The sequence below is a fragment of the Temnothorax nylanderi genome, unplaced genomic scaffold (assembly GCF_030848795.1).
Source record: "Temnothorax nylanderi isolate EJ_2023f unplaced genomic scaffold, tnyl_v1.0 TNYL_tig0005_pilon, whole genome shotgun sequence".
Classification (NCBI taxonomy): Eukaryota; Metazoa; Arthropoda; class Insecta; order Hymenoptera; family Formicidae; genus Temnothorax; species Temnothorax nylanderi.
Genome location: NW_027249067.1, coordinates 3,162,411 through 3,190,272, shown reverse-complemented (window position 1 = coordinate 3,190,272; position 27,862 = coordinate 3,162,411). Strand labels below are relative to the sequence as shown.

At 43.1% G+C, this 27,862-nt stretch overlaps 1 protein-coding gene across 2 annotated transcripts in view; it reads left to right on the top strand.

Annotated features, from left to right (window-relative positions):
- Window positions 1–27,862, top strand: part of Nvy (CBFA2/RUNX1 partner transcriptional co-repressor nervy) — a 51,603-nt gene that overhangs the window by 14,024 nt on the left and 9,717 nt on the right. For both annotated transcript variants that reach the window (XM_071713390.1, XM_071713400.1), the window contains exons 2-4: window positions 11,479–11,878; window positions 22,689–23,122; window positions 24,272–24,418. In XM_071713390.1, coding sequence (XP_071569491.1) covers window positions 11,479–11,878; window positions 22,689–23,122; window positions 24,272–24,418 — 981 coding nt within the window. The remainder of the gene's footprint in view (window positions 1–11,478; window positions 11,879–22,688; window positions 23,123–24,271; window positions 24,419–27,862) is intronic.

Sequence of the window (27,862 nt, the reverse complement as noted above, 5' to 3'; positions counted from 1 at the left end):
AATGTAAGAAAATTTAATTAAATTAAATAGTTATTGTTGGGAAGAGATTTAATAAAAAGATTTTTAAACTAAGGAATGTCTTCTGAGTATCATCATTATTTAACGTTAAAAATTTTCGTTTTATCGACGAAATTGGACGAACCGTAAGAAGTAATCGCTCGTAATACCCGCCAGGCATCATGAATATATATATAATATATATATACATATATATATATATATATATATATATATATATCACCGGGAGAACTTATCGTGCCAAACACCAGAGAATCAAGCCATCGAAGCGCAAAGAGTACGTATGTAATGCCGTAGACGAGAGAGGTGGATGAATCGCCGCGGGGCAAAGACTACCGGAGGGAACTTCGAGTTTTCTTCGAGCACGGGAGCACGGAGATAAGGACCGAGCAGCGCGACGAAAACCCCTGTCAGGTGCACCCTTTCGCACGGTGTTTGCCAATAATCGGTTCCCCGGCGGCGTATAGCGCACGTCACGATTAACCGTGGCGGAAGCGCGCTACGAATTCGTACCCGCCGCGTGCTTCCGCAATGTTCGCGCGAACCGCGCTTGTCGATCTTTACGCTCTCATCCCCCGCGCGCGTGCATCCCTCGGCATGGATCCGCCGTTCCCTCGATGTATACGCCGTCACTTACAGCGTATAAAATCGCGTAACCCTTGTTTTGTCCGAGCAACTTATAAACCTCCGATAATTACGTTAAACTATTGCGCATCGATTCGATAGAAAATATCGTCGAGATAAATACGTATCTTACCAAAGGAATGACACCAATATCATATTATAGTAATAATTATGATATATCAATTATAAGCTGCAACAATATCTTGCAACGACAATTTTGCTTTAATAACGTAGTCATGGTCGAATTAAATTTTTGTTTTATATTTATTATAATATAAATCAAAGATTAAATTAAAGAAGCCTATAAAGAACTTTATGATTAGTCTAATTATAAAAACCTATATATGCCATGCTTAACAGAGAGAGATATTTTCGCCAAATCAAGCTAAAATTGAAATCTATTCGTGTACTTTTAAATTTCGTTCAATATCTGCCGTGCTTAACAGAGATATTTTTGTCAAATGAAGCTGAAATTGAAATCTACTCGGGTACTTCTAAATCTCATTCTGATAAATCATTAATAGAAAGGAAAGAATCGTCGCCCACAGCGCGGCAAGACACGGCAGGTCGAGCTCGTTAAACAGGAGCGCCGTTCACGAAGCGCGCTGCTGATGTGCAAGTACCCTGTATTCCAGGCTCGCGGTATGTACACGCGTGCGGCAAGGAAACGCGTACGCGCGCGTGCACGTACGCTCGTCGGTGCGGCGTGTTATACCGAAGTATTATATCGATTAACTGTTGGCAACAGAAGAGAGGCGGAGGAAAGCTTGTCAGGGGCTGCGGCGTGGCTTTGGCTTTCCTATATTATTAATCTTTCTCTTTCTGCCTCCCTTCCACTTCCTCGCGCTCCCGTTCTCTCTCTCTCTCTCTCTCTCTCTCTCTCTCTCTCTCTCTTGCCCTCTGTCTCTCGCTCACCGACGGTTCACCCTGGTGGTTGCTTTCCGCTTTTGCCCGTCGTCTCACCCCTCACCCACCTCACCCCCAGCGAGCTCTGTCTGCCGCTGCTGCTCCGCTCGACCTGCCATATACGCGTCCGTCGAGTCAGTCAGGTGTTGCGGGCAGCTTCCGCGCTTCAAAGAGAATCAAGAGTTACGGCCGGAGAGAGACTCGACCTCCGCTCGCTCTTTTGGTCTCTCTCGCCGGGTACCTTCCGGTCTCTCCCTGGTATCTCCCGGTTGCGTTGCGTTGCGTTGCGTCACGTTAGCTCGCATCACCGCGGTACCGTCCGTGAGATGCCTTTTCTTTTTAGCATGTAATTAGCGCGCGTTAACCGTGGCACATATAAGTTCGGCGGACTAATGAACGTTGCATCGAGGAGCTTTAGACTGCGAATAACAGTAAAATTTGTTACGTGTCCTAAGGCATTACACTGAAAAACTGTATAGAAGAGTTACACGCATTTTTAATTACATTTTACGGCGGTATAATTATCAAAAAGAAAATTATCAGAGAAAGCGGAGAGTTTAATTAAGAATTAAAGCAAGAGGAGTTATTGAGATGTTTTCATAATAGAATTAAATAGAAAGTAAGAAGAATTTTGTTATTAAAAATAAAAATAAAAATAAAATTGAAATTATCAGTGATTTGGAAGATGTAAATTAAGTGAGGCGTCATTAATATTGATTTTGAGAGACAATTCTTCCCATAATGTCACTATAATACACTTTCTCTTGTATTTCTTTGTTTCTTTCTCTGGAAGAAATTAGCCGTGTCTAAATTGCTAGCAATATACGGTTTAAATTGAAAATTGTAGCTACAGAAAATTTTATTGGCGACAATCCGCAGATGATCGAATAGCACGTGTCGTCGAGGTCGGTTGCAGGATGCGCAAAACGGCGAAATAGATTCATACCTCAGTGGCCTACAGAAGTGCGCGAGCAATTGTATATCGGTATACTGTTGCTACCCTATTCGTGCACCTAAACGTTCAACAGCCCCCGTATAGTTAACCACGTGTCCGACAATTTTCGCTGACATTGACGAACCGGCCGTACCATCGGCACACCTGCGAACGCCGTTCGATATTTCTGTGAATATATATTAAGTGTCGATCGATCGATTGTTGCGTCAGTTACCTGGATGGACACTTAGAACACGAGAACCACCGATAAAATTTTGAATATTGCATAAAATATATTCTGTAATTATACATTTTAGGGAAAACCACAGTTAGATCCCATTGTTTCTGAATCCTTAAATTCTTTTACTTTAAAATAAGATATTCGAAATATGATTCTTTGAATTACATATATACATCCAGAGTAATTTAGAAATATAATTAATATACGAAACAATAAGTCTCGCAGAATGTAAAAAATCGATATTAAGAATAGTTCGTTCTTTCTGAATTACAAATTTCTTTAATTAAAAATAGATTAGAAGTTAATAATAAAATTTGCGTCATTATATGCACGCACACGAAGCCGCGAAATTGTATTTATGATAATTCTCTGGCATGGCTGTGACGGCTACGAAACCGAAATTGTCAAAATTTGGGCTTAATTATCAGCGAGAAATGACGTGCAATTACATGCGCCCCGAAATTTGTTGACTGTTATTGCTAATATTGGATGACATGGTTCAACCAACTATAATATTATTCTGCCCCGAAAGAAAAATACTCGCGTGTCTTTTCTATATTTTGGTGATAGTACGTTAACTAAAACCCAACATTTACTTCGTTCAAGTGTTCCGAGGGTTGTTCTAAAGCGAGATTTATATCTGATTACGAACTTGTGTATATCCCGCGCGACTTTGTATTCGACTAACACTGCATGTAATCCCCCGCACCGACATCAGTCATGGATCCGCCTTATCCGCGTGACAGACTATTTAAAAGATAAAACTGTGTAGAGAGGGTGACGAATGTTGATGGACCAGCGTGGTGATTAATTATCCGCGCACGCGATGACGACGCCCTCGATTATCCTCTCGTTAGTCCCGCGGAAAAAGTTCGTTCATTTAACGCGTTTGTGCCCCGCTAACCCGATACACCCGGGTAAATGGGACAAATCGCTTCGTTAATTGAAAGCGCTGATTTTTTCTCTCTCTCTCTCTCTCTCTCTCTCGCTCGCCGGGATTAGGTTGGTGCAGCGCGGGAAAAGTTACCGATATTTTCGATCACGGGAAATATTATCGCTCGCTGGGGAACGCGCGTGTGGTATCGCGCGCGCGCGAAATAAAAGAGTTAATTGCAAATATCGGAACAATATTCGGCGCTGGCGAAATTTGTTTCCGTTTTAGCATTTCATAATTTTCCCGGCGCACCGTGGCCGTTCCGGTTTAACGCCAAGTGTGTATACAACGCGGGCGGGACGTCAAAAGCGGGTATAACTGCGACGTACCTGCGCATGACATCTTTGTAATGAAACCAAGCAGAACCTTCGCGAGGTAAAGCTTCGATACCATTAACGATGTAACGGTTTCACGTCGACTCCAAAGAGCGAAGTATTTACCGTTTTGTTCGTTTTACTCTTTCTCTCTTTCTCTCTCTTTCTCTTTCTTTCTTTTGTTCTTTCTTCGTTTGTTGGGAATTTTGTAATTCGTGAAGTTGATCGACTTGCATTCTTTCAAGAACAAAAATAGGAATTGAAGATCGCTGATGGATGAAAGTCGTATCCACCCTGGACAGCGCGATTTATTCTGATCCCTATTAAAAATTAATGGTCACATATCGAGCGCACAAGTTTAAACGGATTTATCACGCAAGTGCGCGAACTGACGTCAACGGGATGAAAAAAAAAAAACTGGCAGATACCGAGCGCGATGGGTCGTTATTCGCACGCGATCGTCCCAAAGATCCCACACCCTTTGACCGCGGCCGATGATCTCATCAAGGATCTCACGCGGGCGGTTCTCCGTTCTACGGAACCGCGTTAATTGGCGGCGGCTGCTGGCTTCGCTGTTCCAAGATCAGGTCGACAGCTCCGCGATGACGACGGGCAACGGAGAACGAGAGATCGAGGGAAGAGAAAGAGAGAAGCGAACGAACGCATCGTCGAGAGGTCGACGGCGCGAGAGCGCGGCGCGGCGCGGCGCGGAGCGGAGCAGCGTGGCGCGTCGCGTCGCGGCGCGGGCTCTGTGCGTGACATTTTTGTAATGAAACCATGCTAAACGCACGTCGCGCGCGCTCTCGGCAGTCAGTACGGTAGACATCTGGCCTGCCTCTCGCCTGGCCGTTCTAATATTGGAAATTTCAGAATACGTCTCCACCCGCCGCCGCGGCCGCCGCGGCCGCCGCGCCTCCTCTCTTCGGGGGCACCGTACCATGTGCGGGACATATGTATAAACATAAGCCCCGCGAGAGACGCCGAAGCCGTCTCCGCCGAAATGTGGCCGCGATCGATCCACGATTATTCGCCTGCCACCCGATTTCCGTCCCCCCCTTCGTTTCGTTTCTCTTTCCCTTTCTCTCACGCGGATTCTTCACGGGACGTTCCCCGAAGATGTCCACCACGTCATGTCACGTAGAATGCTTCCGGTTCGCGTTAGGATAGGAACATTTTACTTGGGTTAATTTATATTTCTTATTATATCAATTTTATCGTGAATTTTTTTTAGGTATTTTTTTTATGTACGCAATGGAGGGTTTTTATATTATAAAATAAAATTATGATAAAGAATTCTGTACGATAATATACATGCGATATGATTTAAAATAACGAAAGTTTTACAAAAGAATAGAGTAAAATGAAACCATCCATAAATTATCTTATTGTTAATAAATAATTTCCCTGCTTTGTAACTAATTCTTTTTTTTTCTCTTTCGCTTCGGTCGGAACGGAATAAATCTATCTATCTATTTATCTATCTATCTTTCTCTCGTCCTCTTTCATCCACGCCGCTTTTTCCCATCGGCTGTGCGCTGGCCTGTCCGGCACTTTTTTCTCCTTTCTTGCGCCGCTGTTGAAAGTGGAGCGAATTTAGCGAAACGTTTGATAGAGTCGTCGTCATCCCCGGTGGGTCTTTCGCTTTATTTCGAAATTCGCAAACGGCACGGTTGGAGAATCGAGGGAAATATTGGGAAGGGCTGTACGTTCTTGCTTATTACGAGCAATCGTTGCAATTATAATAATATAACGATTAATTAAATACTGCCCACAGTCATTGTAATATTATTCGCGACAATAAATGCCGTTTATAATTACATTGATTGCAAGTATAATTAATAAAATTAATTCGGTTATAATAACGCCGACGTTATTTGCAGTCTGCCGCGGCATTCCCCCCCCCCATCCGCCCCCTTGGTTCTTTTAAAAAGTCCGAGAATTGATCGTCGGCAGGTTGCAGGGGGAGGGGGAGGGAACAAAGAATGGAAAAAATTGGGGGGTGGCTCGCGCCTCTAATATGTCCAGGCGAGATGTCTGGCGGCCCCGCGTTTCGCGTGGTAATGCAATTCGCGCGCGCGCGCGCGAGACGCGAAGGCTTTTACATCCGCGCGCGCGTAACCACAGCTGCGCGCAATTACGGGCGGCAGAGCCGCGGATTTTCTGCCGCGGCACGTATATCACTTCGCCGCGGCACCGCTCTTGTTTGCTTAACTAAGCGTCTTAACGAATTGCCGGAGACGCGCGTCTCCGGCAAGTCGGGGCCAAAGCTCACCTTAACGACGCGCGGGGGAGGGCACCGAGGGGAAAACTGGAGAGGGACCACCTCTCGGTTGGCGATCGATCGCAGGTGACATCCGAGTTAATTGCGTTCTCGACGTTACGCGTCTTGCGCAATGTCGCGGATATAATTATCTGCGAAAACGCTCGCGGCATCGTGGACGCACGCACAATTGATCCTGCCGTTTCCGCCCGGTTTCTACTTCGACTCCATTTTCACGTTGTCAAATTCTGCCAAATTATGAAATGAGGAATTGCAAGATCCGATTTTCTTCAAAAGTTTCTTTAAAAGCTCACAAACTTAATTTGAACGTGTTATTTTGTAAATATAATCGATTGTACGCGAGTACAATCAACATTATACTGCAATGTTGTCTCACAATAACCGACTTTTAATTGCAATCCACATTTAACCGAAGTCTTGTGTAACAGACAGCTCTGCACGACGGTTATAAACAAAGGAAAAATAAATATCCTTTTACACAAACAAATGGTGAAAATAAAATTATTTCGAGCGTTAAGCCAGGCAATTAAGCGAGATGCTGCTGTTAAAGGAACGTTTTACGTTTTAAAGCGCGGCTTTGAATGGATTCCGCAACCGAATTAGGCACTCACTACTCACGCGATCCTTTAAGATATCACATTAATTTCTTTTTCACGAATAATACAAAACCGTATGAAGCAATGTTTTATATTATATGATTGTCTTTGTTCGCATTTTTGTAATGTTTTAATTAATTGGTACTAGAAATGTGTCTGTCGTTGCTGCGAGATTCATATTCGCGTACGAAATATAATTTTATCGCTTTTAATTTTATCAAACAGGTAATTTACAAAATTCTCTGTTCTTCTTTCATAGAATACGCAAAGTTATTAATTTACAAATCTACATTATCACAAAAAATAACGTGAATAATATTTATAATATACTTTTTTAAGTCACGTTACTTTTTGTGATAATGTAAATTAATAAATTGTAACGTATACATATAATATTATATAATATTACAATTGAAGTACTTAAGTCTTTCAAATACTTTTAATATTACTACTTCATCAATCAATGGGCGGATTCTATTCGCTCCTATCATAGTGATATTATGCCATGGGGTATAACAGAGGATCGCAAATAACACTTGCGCATATGCGGCGAGCGATTCACGGACAACTGTAACAACAGAAGAAGGCGTCAATTAAAATTATGGTGACCATCTGTCACAATAAAGACCGACACGTCGCGACCGCGAATTGTTCCGTGCGTAAATCCGCCGAAACTGCGTAGCGCAACCTTTTTTCCATCGTCCGCGCGAAACACAGGGGGGGTGGATTGATTGATGAACGACCATAGAAGAATCGGAGAGCGTTGTTACGTGACCAGAATATGGGCTGTTGACGTTTTTATTGCCCGACAGTAATCATGGGTAGTATCAGAACAGCATTTTTTTTTATTGTTTCTCTGTAATTAGTTAATTTGTAATTAGATTAAGTCGAAGTTGATCGTTTTATAACTGCGTAATCTAAAATTCTCCAAATCGAAATCAATCGTTAAGCGGAAGTGAGAAGTTAATTATCTTTTTTCCTTGTTAAAAATTTTAGAATTAAAATTTTGTTATCACTTTGTTATATAGAAACTTTTTATTATATCGGGCTTGCAACTCTCCCTATTTTCCACATACTTCGTCACGAACTTAAACAATTATCCAGTCGACATAAAAATTACGAGTAGATTTATGTTGCAATTAAATTGAACGCGATAGTTACGAATTTGTTATTAGCGCGTACCTTTTTATCGTTCACAAAATGCATCGCGCGACTTGTCGCGCAACCGAACGGGGTGGCTCGCGGCCGAATTTCCCGGCGGCGCAATTACGTGCACGTTAAAACTCGACGGCATTTGGCGATGCAGTTTCGCGCGAAAAATTATAGCGAGTCATCCGTGTGGCCGTTTCTTGGACGCAACGAAGGGCTCGTTTGCATTTCACGTTAATAACGGGACCATGTGGCACCGAAGGCAGCCTGCTGCCAGAGCTGTGCGCGCGTCAATAAAATAAAATTCCATCCGGTACGGAACGGCGACGGCGGCGGCGGCGGCGGCGGCGGCGGTGCGCCACGTGGATCTTAAAGATTACTCCCGCGTTTCCGCATTTCGTGCCATTTAATTTCCCTTCCCGTGTAATTTTGCTCGCGTCGAACCGAAAATATTATACGGAGCTCATGCAAATCGCTCGGCCCTTAAATCGATTTATACATACGCGACGTTATAAATCGCAGAACGCCTAACTTTTTTCATAAATCAAAGATACGATCGCGCGCGAATGTCTATCATTCTAATATCATCGATTAAACATTGGTCCGCAATCGTTTAGTTTAATATTTGTCATACGATTAAAATATATTTTTGTAGTAATTTTTTATTCAATTAAATTTCATCATATTGATCGAACTTTATTCAATTGATCGTACTGTGAAGTTATTAATTTTTTCTTTCTCTAGAAAGAACCGTCGGTGAGCGAGAGACAGAGGGCAAGAGAAAGAGAGAGAGAGAAAGAGAGAGAGAGAGAGAGAGAGAGAGAGAGGGGAGAGAGAGAGAGAGAGAGAGAGAGAGAGAGAGAGAGAGAGAGAGAGAGAGAGAGAGAGAGAGAGAGAGAGAGAGAGAGAGAGAGAGAGAGAGAGAGAGGAGAGAGAGAGAGAGAGAGAGAGAGAGAGAGAGAGAGAGAGAGAGAGAGAGAGAGAGAGAGAGAGAGAGAGAGAGAGAGAGAGAGACGCGAGCGTGCAAAGAGAAAGGTTGATTACTATAATCCAATGTATAGTCAGTAAAAATGGCGCAGCTGTCGGATTGTTCGTTATGATTATTACATTCAAACGAATGCCATTCAATTTCCTTACAGCCATGCCATTTCCGGTGACATGGTTTTGTCTTCGAACACCGAATGCACGAAATGCGGTACCGATGCACGTGATCTTGTTTGAGATAATATCACTGATACCATTCGGTGTAACGTTTCACGCGTACAAGTATATTAATTCTATTTATCAGAAAGATTCCTTCACATAGAACTAGAGATAAAAAAACTCAATAAGACAGTAATATAATTGCCTTTAATTTGAAATAATAATACATTCATCTCTGATATGTGTATACTTTATATAAAATAAAAATATTAAGTTTATATATACAATATTATATCATGTATTCTTACTAATGGAAAATTCATCGCATATTATGCAAGAAACACAAGTACAATTAACGATCTCTAAAATTGCGACGGTAATTCGTGGAAAAATTTATTCGTAGGTGTTCTCGCGCGCAGTTTTCGCGGAATTATGAAAAAAGGAACCGAACGTTCGACTACTTTTAATGCCGGACGTAGCTGTCGGCGCGGAGCACCGCGCTCGTAAAAGTCTCAGCAACGCGATTACCGTAATAAATATGAAACGAGATCTTGCAGCGTAAGCACGAGGTGGAGAAAAGGAGCGCGCGAGCGCGAGCGTAAGCGGAGAAAAGAAGCTAAAGTACGCGGGGCGTTGCGTACAGAACGCAAGACGCTTACGCGGCGCGGTATTGCACCGCGGTACCACCTGTCAAGCCGATGTAAATCTTTATGCTTAATGTTTACGACTCCTTGTGCGTGTTCGTGACCGGCAAACATCACGGCGGTAAGAAAAATTGCACTGTAACAAATTAAAAATAGCTGTATTTGGAAAGCTCTTACTTCCAGTTACTCGAAAATTTAATAAGAAAATCTTATTCTCTATTTAATTCTTGATTTGTCTACCGCGAGGGATTTAATAAAACCCGTGTGCTATGAAAATCTTAATGATATAAAGTATTTAAAACACACATTAAATTGTAGTGCTCATGCGAAATTAGTTCGTGGGAATTGCGGATCTTTCAATAACGTTATTACAGGTGTATTGAGTGTATACTTTGTAATGAAAAGGTATTTTAAAAGTGTTTTCCAATAATTTATATAAGATGCAAGTCCGCAGTAGACAGTAAACGACGATCCAGTTTACTAGGCTACCTAATGATTTACTTCAATACGGATTCAAGAGATTTGAAGTTCAATTTCAAATTTTAATTTTCTTCATAGTAAAGAAGCTTTTAATCTTTAAGGCCCTGCGCACAGTAAAGCACATATTAGGAATAAGAATATATTAAATATTCGAAATCGGAATTAGAAATAATAATTAAACATAACGCACATAGGAAAAGAATAACATACAAGATATAACTATAGGAATATTCCTACATTAACGTGTCCTAATATTTAATATTTATTACAGGAATATTCCTATATTTATATATCTATCCTAATAAATTACATTTATATTCCTGTTCCTGATATATACTCCATTGTGCGCAGGGCCTAAGTCTTCTCTTGGAGGAGACTTCTAGTAAAATCAAGTCCTCAAACGAAAATTCTACTCCCAGCGAAGAATATACGTAGGCGAGAAATCATTTGCAACACGGCGAATATTCGCTCCAGTCCGGCAAACATTTGCGGAGGCTTTTCGCGATGGTCCATTTGTAGGCCGCGCGCGGCCTAAAATGACGCGGGGGGCGCGATCAGTTATGGGCGGCAGCGTCCGCGGATCCCCAATAATTCCGTGCTCCCGCGCCGCGACGGATCCTTGTTGGTTTGTAAAACTAACGTCCGTACGTTCCATTAAAACGGCCATCGGTATGCGCGGCAACGATCCCGTCTCGCCGGGCACGTAGACGAAACATGCGGCCCGGCGCGACGCTCTCATGAAATGGAATCAATCAAATATGAATCGTGTGCACGCGCGATGACGTGCATATAGGTGCCCCGCTGTCTCTCCTTGCTCGTTTTCCCGAACGTCCGCGACCGCGTCGATCCGAGTCCGAAATCTCGGTCGAAAGTAGGTGGCACACGTTCTCGCGGTAGTCCGCGGATAGAAGAGACTGTTAATTTTCGATTACAATATTTTGGCGATTCTTGCGAATCTTTCCTGAGAAGAAAAAGAAGAAGAAAGGAAAGAAAGGGAAAGTAAAGAATTAGGATAACATCTGCCTTTCTTTATCCTTTCTTATTTCCTTCTTTCTCCATCTTTCTTTTTGTTTCTTCCTTTGAATACTAAATTTCTAGACTAGAGTGTCTCTTAATTGCGTCATCGCTCGTAGTTATTATTGGTCCCCGTTAACTGTCCTAGAGTCCAACATGAGGGAGCAATTTGCATTTAATTTATATGTCGCCGCCCGCAGGTGAGAAAGCGGCTCGCGAGCATGAAAGTGGAGGGCGGAGTGGCGACGACGACGGTCCTCCACAAGGTCAAGGTCAAGGAAGAGACGAAGGAATGCTGCGGCTACCAGCAGGCCTCGCCGTCGTCCACGTCGGCGGCCACCACCGCGAGCGTCGCGACGCTCACCGTCTCGGCCGCGACGGCGATCACCACGACCGTCACCAACAGCAACGGTGTTTCCACCGTGAACGCGAATCCTTCCACGACCACCACGGTGGTCGTCGCTACCGCTGCCGCCGCTGCCGCTGCCGCTGCCACCCCCGCTCTGCAGTCCTCCAGTATTATCTGCCATCCGCCGACGACCGCCTCCAACGCCGTAGATTCCTTCCCGGTCGACCTCGACCTCAAGGCCAAGAGTAAGGGTGAGTACCTTTTACACGCATGGCTGAAAAAATATCGATTGCGTGACGTTGGCGGAAAGCACAACAGTGACTCGGTGACAGGTGCTTCCCACGCATCCTTGAAGAGGGTACCATCCCTCGTACGCGGTACGAGAAAATCGATTATCTTGAAAAATATATATTTCATCTTTTTGAAATATGTTAATGTCAGTTTTGCTCTATAAAGCAGACGAGATTTTTTCGGAAAGTAATATTTCTACTTTCTTGGAGAACGATCGATCGGTCGGGTCAAACCTATTTGCCAATGTAAATATCAATTTGTATTGACCTATCGATTCCTCGCCGTGGTCTAGTTTCGCGTAATGTCGTGCTTTGCAAAATGTAAACTGACGTATTGACAGATTCTTGACGTGACATAGTGGAATTAAGTAGACTGTTGTTTCACGATACGCGGCGGTTATTGCGGGGAAAATCCCTTCGTTGCGCGCATTAAAAAGCGCAAAAATAGGATTGAAATTGAAATACATGAAACTTTAATCGCCGCTATTAGCGCGAACGATTGCGTCATCATTATTACTTCATGTTTAATTATGACGCAGTGATTCGGAATAAGTATCTCGTTGCCGATAGTATACGCGACGTTTCCGAGTTGTTAATGTCCTCTTCACTTCCATCACAGTCGGCAATATATTGTAATAACGTGTCGGCGGAGTGACACGTGTCGTTTAAAAATTAACAACGTGGCCACTCTAGCCCGTTTGATCTATCGCACGATCGTAAAAAACAAATCGCTCGATACCTCAGCTGAATCGCACGGGCGCGAGCTCGCTATTCTATTAATTCGGGATATATTCGTTTCTCGGGCGCGGCGTTCGAGAGCGCGTCGATGATATGGATACTATAGATATGGTACAGGTGCGGTAGGTGCAGTTTATCTAATTTCAGATTCGCATCACGGTACATTACCTTTTTCCTTCTGTCCTTAACGCGGATTTTCAGTGCTCGTTGTTAGCGCAGCTGTCAGCCGTCACGCTGTCGCTTACATAGCACAATCTGTCACTTGCCAAGATTCTGCTATGTGACAGCCAATTTTAAATTCGCTGACGAAATTATTAAGTTTTTTTTTTTTAAATTAAAACGGGTACAAGCAGCAGAAATCGTAAAAATTAATAAAATTTTAATTGAAGTGTACTGCGTATACGCACTGCAGACCGATGCAGAGTCTATAAGCTTGATACGAACAAAATAGACGTATAATACCAGCATGAAAATAATTTCTTTTTCAACATTTTGTCAATCGTCGGTTTTAAAAAGTAAGGGAGACCAGAGCTAGTAATTTAATCGTGCCAAAAGTACTTCAAAGATCCGATCCTAATCTGCGTAAGCCTGGGTGACGCTCTTTTCCGACGGGCGTCCCCCGGAAGTTGACCCCGATCCTCGAAACTGGAAATTAAAAGGAACGACCTCGCCGATGTCCGCGCGAGAGCCCACGCTGTGGGCGCGTCGTACATTAGTTCGGAATATTGCATGGCGGTACCCGTATATCCAGTCCACGCGCGCTCTCGCTCGAATCGTACATTCAGCCCGAGCCGGTTATCTAGACGAGCGGCGAGCCCGCAGCTAACTTGGAAACCGGGGCTCAGGAAAAAAGCCCCTTCTGGCACATCAAAGCCCGTCATCGCGTCCGAGCGCGGGCTCTCTCTCTCTCTCTCTCTCGGTCTCTCTTTCCCTCTTCGCTCGTCTCAGAATCGTAGATGGTTTTTGGACGCAACGTTACATAAAATCATCATAGAAGTGTCGACGCGAGGTATGCCGTTCGCCACCGATTGATATAATTAAAAAATACTTAATAAAATGTAATAGAAACTTTCGACGTATCATATGATACAATGATCTCCTAATTAGGAGGAAATTAGGAGCAAAACTCTGTTTTACATTAGTCATTACGTACTTTGTTGACAGTTAATAGGGCTTGGCAGCTCTGTATACGACTATCGCGGTCTTTAGCACGCATTTAGGTGCACAGAAGCGTACACGTACACGCGTGGATATGTATGCGAAAGCGCGCAATGCAAGAGATCGAAGGCGAGAGAGGGAGAGGAAAGAGAGAGAGAGAGAGAGATAGAGTATTATGCCTCCGTGGGGGATGATGGCGAAACTCCTGCGAGCAGTCAGTCAACTTGGTTGGCTGGCCCGGTGTGTGTCGGTTAGGTTCGTGCGCCGCCTGACTGCCTGGTCCAGACGCGATAAGGCACGTCCGACACTTCCACTGGGATTCTGCTCGGGGCTGATATCATATCCGCCCGCGCCGCCGCCACCGCTGCCGCCGCGGCATCCCCGACGCTACGCCGTTCGAGGTGTATTTCGCGATAGTCACCCGCACACCGCGTACTGCGCTTACGGGGTGCGGCTTACGACCTGGAGCTCGTCCCCGGCGTAGTATGTCCGTCTTCCTCCGCGCGACCGAGGATCTTCGTAAAACTGGAAGGGCTCACGATAGGGAGAACAAGTGACGCGATCGCTTCGAAATCTCATGACGTTACTTAGTTTATAGATGTATACCGACGAGGGTTGACACCCGTTAAGCCCTTTTGAAGGCGATGTTTAGTTAATTATGCATGATATCTTTCAGGATAACGAAATTATCCCGTGGCAGCCCCCCGTTTCCATAAACGTTAACTAGGTCATTTAATGGTTTTTTTTTCTACAGTCGGTTTCCATAACAGTTGAAGTTAATCGAGGCTGAATTAATCCTTTGTCTCTATGTAATTCATTTTTTTTCGGAAAGAGACAGGAAATGAAATTAAACCACAGTTAGCGTTTTTCGATATCTATATGGGCTAGCAAGATCAGAAGAAGATTCATCAGAGTCCAGTTTTTTTAAATTAAGGTTTAGGGGAACGGCCGCGTAATACATCTTCCGCGCGTTTATCCAAGTTGAAAAAGAAAGACATTAGGCATCGTGACGCGTTAACTTTCAAGTGTGCAACCGATCAGACGGGAACAGTGACCAGGATGAAATCCGAGGATGACGTCCTCGGTCCTTGAGTGGTACGCTTGTCTGTCGAGATGAAATCGAACACATGGAGTCGCGAGATGTCGGGATCGAATCGGCGCGGGCGGGAAGGAGGATGCCCGCGAAGAAGGATGCGAGAAAAACGGCGACGACGGCGGCGGCGGCGGCGGCTGAAGAAAGGGGAACGTTGTTCGGAACGGGAGAGAAGGAGAACGAAAGGAGAATTCGAGAGAGCGGGAAGAGTGTAGGGTAGGGATTGCGATCAAAGCCATCTGTTGCATTGTCCCGGCAATTAGGAGGCGACAGCTGAGTCCCACCGTACTTACTTCCAACCAGGGACTCTCAGCCGCGTGGAGCACGTGCGCTTTATCGATCTCTCGCTCTCTTCGTGCCCCGTCGAACGTCGCCCACGAAGACCACCTTGCCCCCGTGCGGTACCTTGCTTGCGTATGGCTCGGGTGCGTAAATCCGGATGCTAATCCCCCGAGCGCAGTTGCAGTTAGCAGCTGCGATTAGTACGCGCGCGTACTTCTTCTGTAGCAAATACGTTGTATGTGTCAGCCAGTGTCAGCGAAGGAAATAATTTTCGAGGCTAATATTTTCGGGGCAATTTCAACGAATCAACATTTGCGATATTTGTTGATAGGGCATCATTCTTCGCGTTTTCATGGATAAGGAGTACTATTATACATCAGGATTAATTTTGAAATTCTGATACGTCAGCAATTCTAAAAACTATCCCTACGAAGTCGACAACTCGTTTCAAAATCTCTAGATATTTAGATTCGGAACCTTTGTACCTAATTGCTAGAATTTTTTCAGAAACGTATCAGGAATTTCTAATCCCTTCTCTTTGAAGAGGAATTAAAACTTTATTTGTTCCATAAAAATTCTGCAAGCGGACTAATTGGCTGTAGAGTTTAGAGATGAAGATTTGAAAACTGCGAAAGTAGTCTTGTAACCAATTTTCTGAAATAAATTGCGACACGAGAACTTGCGTAACAATCTTATAGTTCCGTAAAGTCATATATGAAGTTCTATTTCGCAACTGCGAAAACAGGAGTAAAGATCGCTGTATAAGCGTTGCTAATTGCGCGAATGGCTTACGTCAGTAACAGTCATGCGGCGAAAGTAACTCTCGGGGAAGGAACGGTTGATTGACGTAATAGTTTGCGGCGAACTTCTTCATCCGTTGCGGAATGTCTGGCCGTGATGCGTGCCGCGAAGAAATGAAGAGCCTCGGTAAGAAACAATTTGATTCACGAGAGACATCGGTATACGTTAAAGGCGTACGAACACAGAAATCCATAACTCATATTTAGCGTTAAAGACACTTATATCCGATTCTCAGTACATTTTTGCAATATCTAATGCGATTTTGCAGTACCGGTTATATAAGCTGGGACGATTACGTTTAGCCGCGTGAATGTGAGTTAAAATATAAAAATTTGGATGATTTGCGCGAGACGGGGATTTACGGGGATTGTGCATCATTTGAATATGCAGATATCACGAATAACGGATATCTTTGAGCAGAACTCAAAGAAAAGTTTGCCCGCGGCATCGGTCGGTCGTGACGCTTCAAATGCGACGTTGCTTCGGGTTCCGCACGTGTATGTGTGTGTATGTGTGCGCGCATATGGTCCGCAAGGCCGGCCCACATGGGTAAACTTTGATTTTCTACTGCGGACGAAGACAAACGGGGCTTCGCAGAAAAATGGCTCGCGGTTACCCGAAATTTTCTATGGTATATGGTTTCTTTTACATACGTATCGAAATTCAATGACGTCCGTATTGTAAAAAGCTTACGAAAATGCTGCAAATTATAATTTACTAATCATATTTTTTACGTTTACTCAGGGATATATTAAAATAAGTTTTGCATTAGAAGCCCCCACAAAATCGACAAAATATAGAGAACGTAGATCGGCTTTTTTGATATTTTTAAAATAATTGTATCTGCGACTAATCGCTATATTTCCTGCGGATCGCCAAAGTTCTCAACCTCAATCCCATTTGGCCCTATTATCACGACAAAAAAATGACAATCAATGTGCGTTCGCTCGGGAGATATCGAGACCGCGGATGCTCGTCACGCTCAAAGGAAATTGGGAAAGGAGAGCGTTTCTCCTGATAAGCTTCCGGGGTGGGAGCGTGGTGGAGCGACGGACGAGAGACAAGGACGGAGAACCGCTGCAGGAAGTAACAGCTGGCCGAAGGGATAGCAACATCAGCAACAGCAGCGGCAGCAGCAGCGGCGGTGGCGGCGGTGGCGGTGGCGGCGGTGGTGGTGGCGGAGGCGGCGGTGGTAGCAGCGGCAGTACCATTACCATCACCCAGCTAGATACCTTCTCTCTAGGTTTCTTGTACATAGGAGCACATAGGCACATGCACACACGTGTGCGCGACACGAACGAAAGACGCGCGGCTGCATCGGCGCAGCCGGGAAGATTGCACTCGTCACAAGAGAGTTTGAGTGACAGTCGTGTGCAATCACAACGCGCGACGCTGATTAAACATTCGCGTGTCGCGCACATGCTCTCGCACGCCGACGGTCTTTAACCTTGGTTACATGCACGGAGAACTTTGACAAACGTGAATACCTGCCGACATCTGTACCCAATAAGACCTACGTCTCTTTTTCCAAACGTCCGATGTATCTAATCTCCCTATTTTTCATCTTTCCCTGCACAGAAAAAAAGAAGTGTCAAATCAACACTGATATACTATATATATATATATATGCAAGAGTACTCGGTAAAAAATTTCGAGTTAAATTTAACACATTTCACATGTTTCAATTTATCCACTTTAATTTTTATGTTAATTTAACAGAAGGCAAATATGTAAATAACACAAGTAATATGTGAAAAATTGTAATTTAAATGTGTCACAACACGTGGACGCTATTCGGAAGTAAAGTTTATTTTAAATTAATTTATAATGTTAAATTTAATTAAAATAAAAGGACGCGGCGTGGTTTGCACGCTGCAATCGTTATCGGAAGAGCAAAAGAAAAAGGGCGCGATAGCAATCTCAACGGGAGATTTCGCACGAACTCTCTGCTATTTTGGAAACGAGTTGGACACACGGATGACTGTAGTGATACCGGAATCAATGGCAGCTGGAAAAGTAATCAATACGTGCTGTAAGTCTTTCAAAGCAAGTGCCGTCCATCAGGGTATACAGAATATATCACAAGCACATAAAGAAGCTTTGCGTATTGCCAAGGAGAAAGGCTTAACTTACATTGACGGGTACTCTTTTTTTCCTCCTCCTCCTTTTCTATTACTCGTTTCCGAGCGTGGTGACTTCTCTTCATATACATGTGTTGCGCACGTAGATGAAGAGAAGTCACCACGCTCGGAAACGAGTAATAGAATAAGGAGGAGGAGGAAAAAAGAGTACCCGTCAATCTAAACCAAGCCTTTCTCCTTAGATTCTCCTTAGATTCTCCATAGATTATACACATTGTATATGAGACTTACAGTTTAACGCAGATTCCGAACGGCTTTATTTTTTAGAGAAGTTCTCTTGGCAAGACATACTCTCGGTGGTTTGCCATTGCCTTCCGAGAGGAAAACGAGCGAATATAATTTTTCTAGCTCTACCGGGAATCTAATCCGGGACCTTTGGCTCAATAGACTAGTGCGCTGTCTACTAGGCCACGCTCGTCCTCAATTATTCTTTCTTCTCTTTTTCTTGCAGAAAACAGAAGACAGCGATATCTCTTTATAATATATAACATAAGAAAATGTCGACTTAACAGATGGAAACTCTTATAGAGAGGAAAGTAACACAACTTAGGTGTTTATTTTAACATATAAAATATGTCACCAAGTGCATTTACATATAAATTGGGTTATTTTAACTCTTAGAAACGTTGAATATTAATTTAACGCAGGAAAGTCAAAATAACACAATGACAATATATTGCATTAACACCAGTGTATGTTAAAAATTTAACACAAAAATTTCTACACGGATAGAAATCCACTTAAATACAAAATGCCTTTTACCGTGTATATAATCTTCTTATAAGAATTTCAACTTTTTATTTCAACTCTTTTTTTTCAATTGAACTAAATAAAACTTCGTTTAACTAAATAAATGATATTTCAAGCAAGCAAGTTTTCCTCGTTCAATGCAATACAATTTCATTTCAAGATTATATATTCTTGCGTATATACAAGTATATATAGTATTGATTTGACACTTGTTTTTTTTCTGTGTGAGGCATTTTTCACGATTACAGAATTTTATTAACCGTTATGACAAGATTAAATAGCAATACATCAGATATATATATATGTGACAACTGATATTACAATTATTTACCCGTCGCAATAACGGAATAATAATACCGCAACATCATACGATGCAATAATCATGTTTGTTAATTACTTCATTACACTCTATTTACATAATTATATCGTTCACGTATTATTTGCATATTATTATTATACCGCGTGCATAATTGTAATTATAATTTTATTTGGGGGGTACGCAATCGCGCGGCGCGGCGCGCGCTCGCGTTCCAAATTTTTCGCGGGCCGGAAGAGGCGAGCGCGAGAATTCGTCCTGGGAATAATCAATCTTTGTTTTATCGCGTCGCCCACTTAATCGCCGGCGCAATTGAGACATCGCGATTCGAAAATGGATGGATTCTGGATGCTCGCACCCGCATAGATGCCATCGTTGTACCGCGGGAGATGCATCGCCACGATTTCGTATCGTGTATAAAGTCATCGTCATTAACGCGAGGCAACCGCTCCTCTATCAGTTCACTCGGCTGTATTCAACCGCCCCGGGAATAGAAACGGGACGAAAATTGGTCCCGATTTTCGATTATAAATTCGGCGTGGAACTTGTTTCGGGTGTACGTGTGCGAAGAAAACGCTCGCAGCGATGTATAATTATAATTAAATCCGTGTCTGGTGTTTTACTTTGACTTGCACGACTGTCATACGCGTAAAACGCCGACAGTCAACGTTAATAAATCGTAAGCGAATAAACATCAGCAGAGAGCGCGCGCCGGCAACATTTATCACATATTTATGGCGTATTACAATCGAATAATATTATTACAAATGTTACGTCTGAGTTTACAGATCGCGCAATTAAACATATACCTGTTCCGCCTGTTCGCCTATCAAACCAGGCAAATTAATTCGCCGACAGATAACGGAAAGAAGCGCGTGACAAATCGTTAACGAACCGACGAGAGAAATAGCGATATTTATCGCGCGAATGAATCCTGCGGGCGAGAGGCCATAATAATTACCACGTAATTGCGATTCGTATCAAAAAGTGACGACTACTTTTCGCGAAAATCTCTCTCATTTTTTTTCTCTTCCTCGGTTGGTCCCGGCTAGATCGCGGAAGTATGCAAACGCTATTTTCGCAATCGCCGCTCGCAATCTTCCCGCCGCGCCGGCATGGGCAGCCCGCGGCGGCACGGCAGTTACCGAGACCATCGAGGGGGAATTTTTCCGTGGGATATCACGGGCGGCGACGGCGCGGCGCCCCGTGTAACTATCTCGCTTTTACGCAAGCGGCGGAAGGCGCCTTGTGTGTACTCAGGCTCCACCGTCATATCGCATAAGCCGTAAGGTAGTTTAGTTTGTCGAGAGTTCAGGTACAGGTAATTACCTACTGGCTACCGGCGTCAGGTGGTAGTGACACGGTAGCGTCGACCTCCTCCTCGTCCTCCTCCTTACTTGCGCTGCACACCATCTTCTCTCCTCCCTCCTCTCTTTCTCTTTCTCGCGCGCTCTCTCGGCGTCTCGGTCATGTATTTGCGCGTACCCACGCAAAAATACTTCGTGACAATCGGTTCCATTAGCTTAATGGGGCCGTCCCTCCTGTCGATAGATTGACCGTCTTATCTGACAGTCCCCACGTGCGTTATGAACGCAAAGTTCGGGCTTCGCATTAATTATTCGGCGTCTCGTCCGATGTTGCTTAAAATATGAAAGTTATTTCAACGGTAGTTGCGAGAAGCGTGTTGCGAGTTTTCAGGTAAGCCAATAATTGGATGCAAAAAGCAATTTATAATCTATAAATCCGATAGATTGTGTTAGATTAATTACTATCGATTAGTAAACATGTGTTGTCGTGTTAGGTTATAGCCGTACATTGTAGATTGTTTTATGGGATACCTGCGGCTCTTTAATTATGAGCGAGTCATGGGACGGTGTATAAATATTGCGTAGAAAAAGTTCTTTAATGTGCGAATTTATTATGGTAATAATGCTTTATTGCATATGGATACCTATAATATGGATTATATTTCATTCAATCTCATTTTGATAACGCCATCATATCATTGGCAACGAGACAGGAGACAAGAAGAACATGAATATGAATGACAATTGTTCCCGAGAACGGCGCGGAAGAACTTATAAATTATATTTTAAACCATTTTCCATTTTTTAAATAACTTTGCGGTCTCTCTGACATTGTTCCTGGCATTTTTAATTTTTGTAACTCTTTTCATTATTCTATTTTTCATGATATTTTCATAAAACTCATTTCGTCTACTAAACATAAAAATATTTTCTTGTTATCTGTTCCTAACACGTGTTAAACGTAATTAATAAATAAACAATGAATTGGGATTAAAAATCTTGTTTAAATTAGGATTTGGAATTTCGTCTTTGTACGCGAACGAAACTTGAGCATAAATAATCTTCGTTCACGTGTATTGCCTACGATTCCGCGACAGTAGTCGGTCGACTGATCAATCGCGATGAAGTAACTCGCCGATGTGCGGCGAAAGGGCCACCCTCGCGCAGAGTTTGCTGTCGATCGACGTTACGAGCCGCGTTACGGAGACTAGCGCTTGATGTAACGTTTCGTTATCGGCATGCTCCCGTCGTTTTCGCCACGCATGCCGCAGGCGTTCCACGAGAGATAACGCGCCGCGCGCGCACAGAACGGGGACAAGACAAGGTAGATGACACGGCCCGTAATTGCATGTTATCCGTTGCATCCACACGCGCGCGCGCGCGCGCGCGCGCGCGGGCGTGTCCGCGTTCCTGGGCGTGCATACGCGTGTATACACAACAACGGCGGCGTTGCATACTACGTGCGCAAGTATAATATGCACGCGCAACGTATGCATGTGCGTTTGTGCGGAAGAGGGTGTTTGCGCTACCGGATCCGGCTCGGCTGCCCGTTCCACGTGCCCTCGGTGCTTGACGTCCCACGGATACGCCGACACAAAGGACGTTTGTGGCGGCGCCGTGCTTTCCCGAGCTTGGGATCTCTTTCCGTGTTTCAAATGTAAATAACGCTTGCGCTCCGCGGCTTTATCGAATGACCCGTCGCGCGTCGGTGGAATCGCGTGGATCAAGTTGCGCGGTGAAATATAGCCTTCGTCTTTAGTATCAGCATGGCAATTTTTGCATCGATGAGACGTTGTAAACTTTTTATCTGCTAATATTTCAAATAAGCTTCCAGAAACGTTTCGATTAAAAATTCATACGATAGATGTTCTTGGTCTACTAAAGGTTTATATAATTTGTTACACATATAAAATCTTTTAGTACATTTATAATTGTAATAAGTTAATAAATAGACATTTTATATAGCTAATTAAGCTTTTAATTATAGCCATATAAAGCTTTCAATTGAGACTTTACAGGTGAATATAAATACAAAAAATTAGGTTTTGTAAATCGATTTGAGCTCAGAATATATAAAATCTAGGTATCTTCAGACTGATTGTGAGAGTTAATTAGATTTTGAGTGTCAATACGAATATTCCTAAAAGATAAATTACTCAAAGGTCATAACTGATTCTCATTGCAGCATCCTCCGCAACGCGGGAGAAGCCTTCGCGGGAAGAAGCGGTTCAGCCTGAGGCGCACTCGCCTTCCTCTCAGCAGCATCAAAGGATCGGCCAGCAGAAGCAAACGAACGGCCCTCGATCGGAGTACAAAGGCGCGTCCGGTTGCTCTAGATCTTCTGACAACGACAGCCCTTTGCCCTCGCAGCCGCTCAAGCCCGAGCTCGAGGAGGGCGCTCCAGGTGCTGGAGCGAATGCTGGGCCCAGGACGACGGACGAGCAGGGCGACGGCACCGCGCTGGCGAACGGCACCGCCGCCGGTGCATCCAGATGTGTCAGCGGTATCTTCGCGGGACACGGCAAGCTCAAGAGGTTGCTGGGCACTCTCGTGCAATTCGCCACCGATATCTCGGTGGACACGGGTGACACAGTGCGCACATTGGTACTCGCGCTTTTGGTAAGTAAACGGTATTCCCATTTGCAGCGGTTTTAATTGTAAATTTTCATTTAATTTTATTATTTAATATAATTACTATTAATTTAACGTAATACTTCTTTGAACGCAGAAATGTTAAGGTTCTTTACAAGCGTTAAGAATATTGAGTCAGTCAAGAATATTGAGCCAATAATAATGCGTAACGCATAATCGGGATTAATGCTGATTTTTTATTTGTTTATTTATTTTCTATCGGCATTTTAGTAAATTTTATTGGCACTCGTTACGATTTACACATGAACCGTTAGCTCATATAGCAATCTCTGTTAGCGTTGTTCACCACGTAGTTCGCATCTTCGAGTATCCTCTTGCGCATGCAAGACCTTTCCGGATTTACGAATTCTTTCACAGTACCAACAATAAGTGATATACGCGTACCAGCTGACGCGTACTTTCTGTCACGTGCTGAAATCACATTTGCAATATGCATCAGCGTACTTTCGCGTTAGATGCACCCGTATAGTTAATTATAAGCATCTTTCTTCGTAGACATTGCTTTACATTATTAAAATGGATTAAGAATTTCTTTTCAATCCGGATAAGGCAAGCATACAATTATTAATTTTGTTATCGATGAAAATTTTATCGTGGCAAACTTGAAGCTGGTAACACCATCGTTGTGAAAAATATAATGATAACTTTTTTTTTTTTACGCAGCATTTTATCAGTTACATTTTGGCAATGATAACTCGTCATGAAAATTCGTGGTCCGATTGCGACTAACAAGCGTCAGATAACGATTCCGCGATGTGCATGTGCAATGCGTGCACGCGGCACACGGGATGAAAAAAAGCATAGTTAATCGATGACGGCCGTACCGTGTCGTTAAACAGCTCGTAAATATTCAAAGTACGTACATAATGCATAATGTCGTCGTGTGTACCGAGCGTGCATACGTCCCCGGAAACGTGACATCTGGTGACCGTGCTTAACTGTAAAACGATCGCGGCACGTGACAAACGCAAAACCAAATCCAACCGAAGCCGGGCGCGCAGCGCGCGCGCGCGCGCGCAGCAACTCGTTCCGGAAACGCGCGTTTCGCTACGGGATCCGATCTTTTTGCCGTGAGGATTGAATTACACGCGGCGCCTGCCGTGTCGTTAATTGCAGAGCGGCAGCATGACCGCGGAGGAGTTTCACTCGGCGTTGCAGGAGGCGACCAACTTCCCGCTCAGAAGCTTCGTCTTGCCGTACCTCAAGCACACCCTGCCCTCCCTGCAGAGGGACCTGAGTAACGCGGCCAGGGCGAATAATCAGGTAAAATCGATTTACCTACGTTTTCACGTTTACTTCGTTTCTAGCGAAACGAAAATTTATTTTCACACGTAATAATGAATAAAAATCCAGTCACGAGAAAAACTAATACGCTTGCATCACGCAATATCGTTTTTTCAGGTATAATTCAACAATTATTATTATTATTATTTTATCAATCTACCGCATTACAATGCGCTTTTATCTCGAGGCAGCTCTTCAACAGTCTGCACTTTTAAATTTTGATTAATGCTCGCGAGTAAGAGGAAAAAAAGTATCCATATGAGTTTCTCTAGATTCGGCGAAGTCACAAGACTGCAATGAGAATAACGGTGACGGCTGATTCATAAGCAGTCCCGATGCTTTATTGGAGCCACCACGGCGGTCATAAATCACTGCACTCGTGTGCAACGCGGCGCGGCGCGGCGCGGCGCAGCGCGTAACGATGCATGAAGACGCGCGTTCCCCGCGCCGCAAAAATCGCTGCCTCGCGGCCGGGATCTATCGCAATCAGAATAAGTCACTTGTGTATATGTCGGATATATCGAAATTAAACACGGATGTCCTAATTCTTTTCTAACCAACGCACAGTGGGACATTTTGACGATCTAGGCGCTCAAAAATCTGAAACAAAATATCTACTCCAGTTTGTATTTTTTTTCGTTCAAGCTGACGTGGAATGATACTAGAAAACGTTTTTGAATGAGAAAGTAGCGTTTTTCAGACGAGTGTGAAGTTTGCCGCCCGAGCCGAAGCGCGAAGGCGAGGCAGGGCGGCAAACACACGAGTCTGAAAAAGCTTTCGCCCCGAGGTGCACACGATATTTTTCACAATATTTTTACGGAAAGTTCGACCGAACATCCGGGCCCTACAATTATAACATAGATACGACGAAATAGTTGAAGACAACGAAACACCGATCACGGTACTAATATCGTTAAGTCGCACTTCGCGGCAGAGCTGTCCGTACAGCAGCAGTACAGCTCCAGCTAGTTCAGCCATAACGTAAAATTTAATGTTTTGAAAACTTAAATACTTCTACATACTTTCGATATATGAAAAATCAATCCGTTATTTTATGGAATAACAAAGTAAAAGTCTACACGGTGCGCCTCGGCGCGCGCCTGCCAGATCGTAAGCACATACATTTACAAAACACGCACTATTTGAAAGATCGCAAAATATCGCAAAATGTCTTTAATGTTTTGAAGACCTAAATACTTCTACTTTCGATCTATGAAAAGATCAATCCGCTATTTTGTGCTATAACAATATAAAAGTTTACATTTAGGCAAGATATATATATATCAATTTTTCATTTTCTGAACTGTATCTTGATCTATAAAAAACGAACCATCAGGATTACTAAAACAAAACTGTATATATATGTTTAGTTACCTTTAATCATGGAGTATACATGGCGTCAGGTGTAATAATTATGGTCACAGCTGTTTGCTTAAAAACGGCGAATAAAAGCAACTGATACTTATGACGCGCCGAGCATCCGGTTCACTCGCTCGATAGTGAACAGTTTGAACCTCTCTCATATCCGCTGTAGACGTCATAAAGCGTAAAGAAATTTGTTTTTGCAAATGTTGAACCTTAATAATAACATTTGTTATAGCGCTAAATGTTTAAAAAAAAGTTTATTTTTGGACTTTTGAGCGCCTAGATCGTCAAAATGTCCCACTGTGCAACGTCGAGGAATTTCAGTTAACATCTGCACTCTGACTTTTCAAATACAGATAATTGCAGATAATGGAGTTAAAATAACACTGTGTTAAAATAATAAATTTTGACACATCCCTAGTGAAAAAATTTCTCATATTTTCTCAGAAATTTTGTAAGGAATGAGACTTATAAAAAATCCTGAAAAAATATATGAAATTTCTCAAATACTTTCAGAAATAATTGGATGGGAACATTTCAGTATTGTCTGTATGAAAATTTCTGATAAATTGCACAGATTTTCCCGTATTTATTCAGTTTTCTACCAAAATGTGTTGGAGGGAGAAAAATCTGAAATATTTTATTATTATATTTTGTCTGAGTTTTTCTGGAAAACGGTTCGTCATTAAAAAAAAACTAAATAATTCTGAGCACTCTGAGAAAGTCTGAAAATTGTTATAGAAATTCTGATTAATAATATAAAAAATTCTGAGTCATTTTTCCACCAGGGATGGTAGTTAAAAATAACAAATTGTTATTTAACTCAAGATATTGATTCAAATTTTATTCTTTAATATTTAATATTTAATATTTAAGGGCAGTATGTGATTTTTTTATCACGCTCTCCGAGGGGAATATCACAACGAAATAGGGAGAGACGAACAGAGATCCCGCGCGACATTACGCCGTCGCTCTAAATGGCGGATCAATGTCGCACGTGGCCGGCTCGCCTTCCAAGAGAGCGCGGTCGCGATCTTGAGCAAGGGAAGATCACCGCCCGCAGCGTTTGTCATGCTGGAACCGGTCCGTGCCCTCTCGAAGATGCCGCACCGTCGCACGTGCCTGATGTCTCTCTCTCACTCTCACCCTCTTTCTTTCTCGTGCTCGGGTCGCGCGCCCGCCCATAAATTTGTATGCACTACTGCGCTCGGGCAAGTGCAACCGCGCCCCCGAATCCCTTCACGCGTTCGTTCCCCCCCGCTACATTGTGGCCAGTAAGTGGAACCACAAAGTATGCCGTTCAAGATAATAGACGAGTCACCGCGGACTCATGCAAAGGGATGTACTTTTATTTCCTTGCTTCCTCTACATTCTTGAAGGAGAAGAAAAATAGCTCTCCTTCCTTTTCTTCAAAGTCTGCGGAATAAATTATCGTGAATATTAATGGCGAATGTTGTTTAAATATAAATTTTATAGTGTTCTTTCTCCTCAGAATAAGTTGATTAATTTCAATAAAGGAATTTAGATCTTCGATTAAAACTTTGTAAATTTCGGCGATAGTAACGTTCATTTTTGTTAAATAAATTTTTAATTTCTTTCATAAAAATCACCGTAGATTGAAATAATGTAATTTCGAAATGTCACGTAAGACCGGTTCTACATTGGTCGTATCGTAATAGCATAATTCATAAGAAATTGATCAATTACAGTCGAATTTGAGGAGAATAATCAACTGTGATTGGTCAATTTCTTACGATTTATGCTACGATACGACCAATGTAGAACCGGGGTAACGTAGCGCTTGCGATTCAGACTTCGTTCATATTTCGTAATAAAGTAATGATTAATTATTCATTAGTTAAATTTTAAACCGAGCTCTAAAGCGGCTGGTACGTCAGATGTCAGTTTCCCAGATTATAAAATTCATTTTCCAAACCAGCGACCACGGCAGTGCATCCGCCGCTTTATTTCTTTGTGCGGCGCGCCAACTTTTAGCTTTCAATTGTGAAACAATTATATTACAACGACGATTCAAGAATTATACGAAACGTTACATAA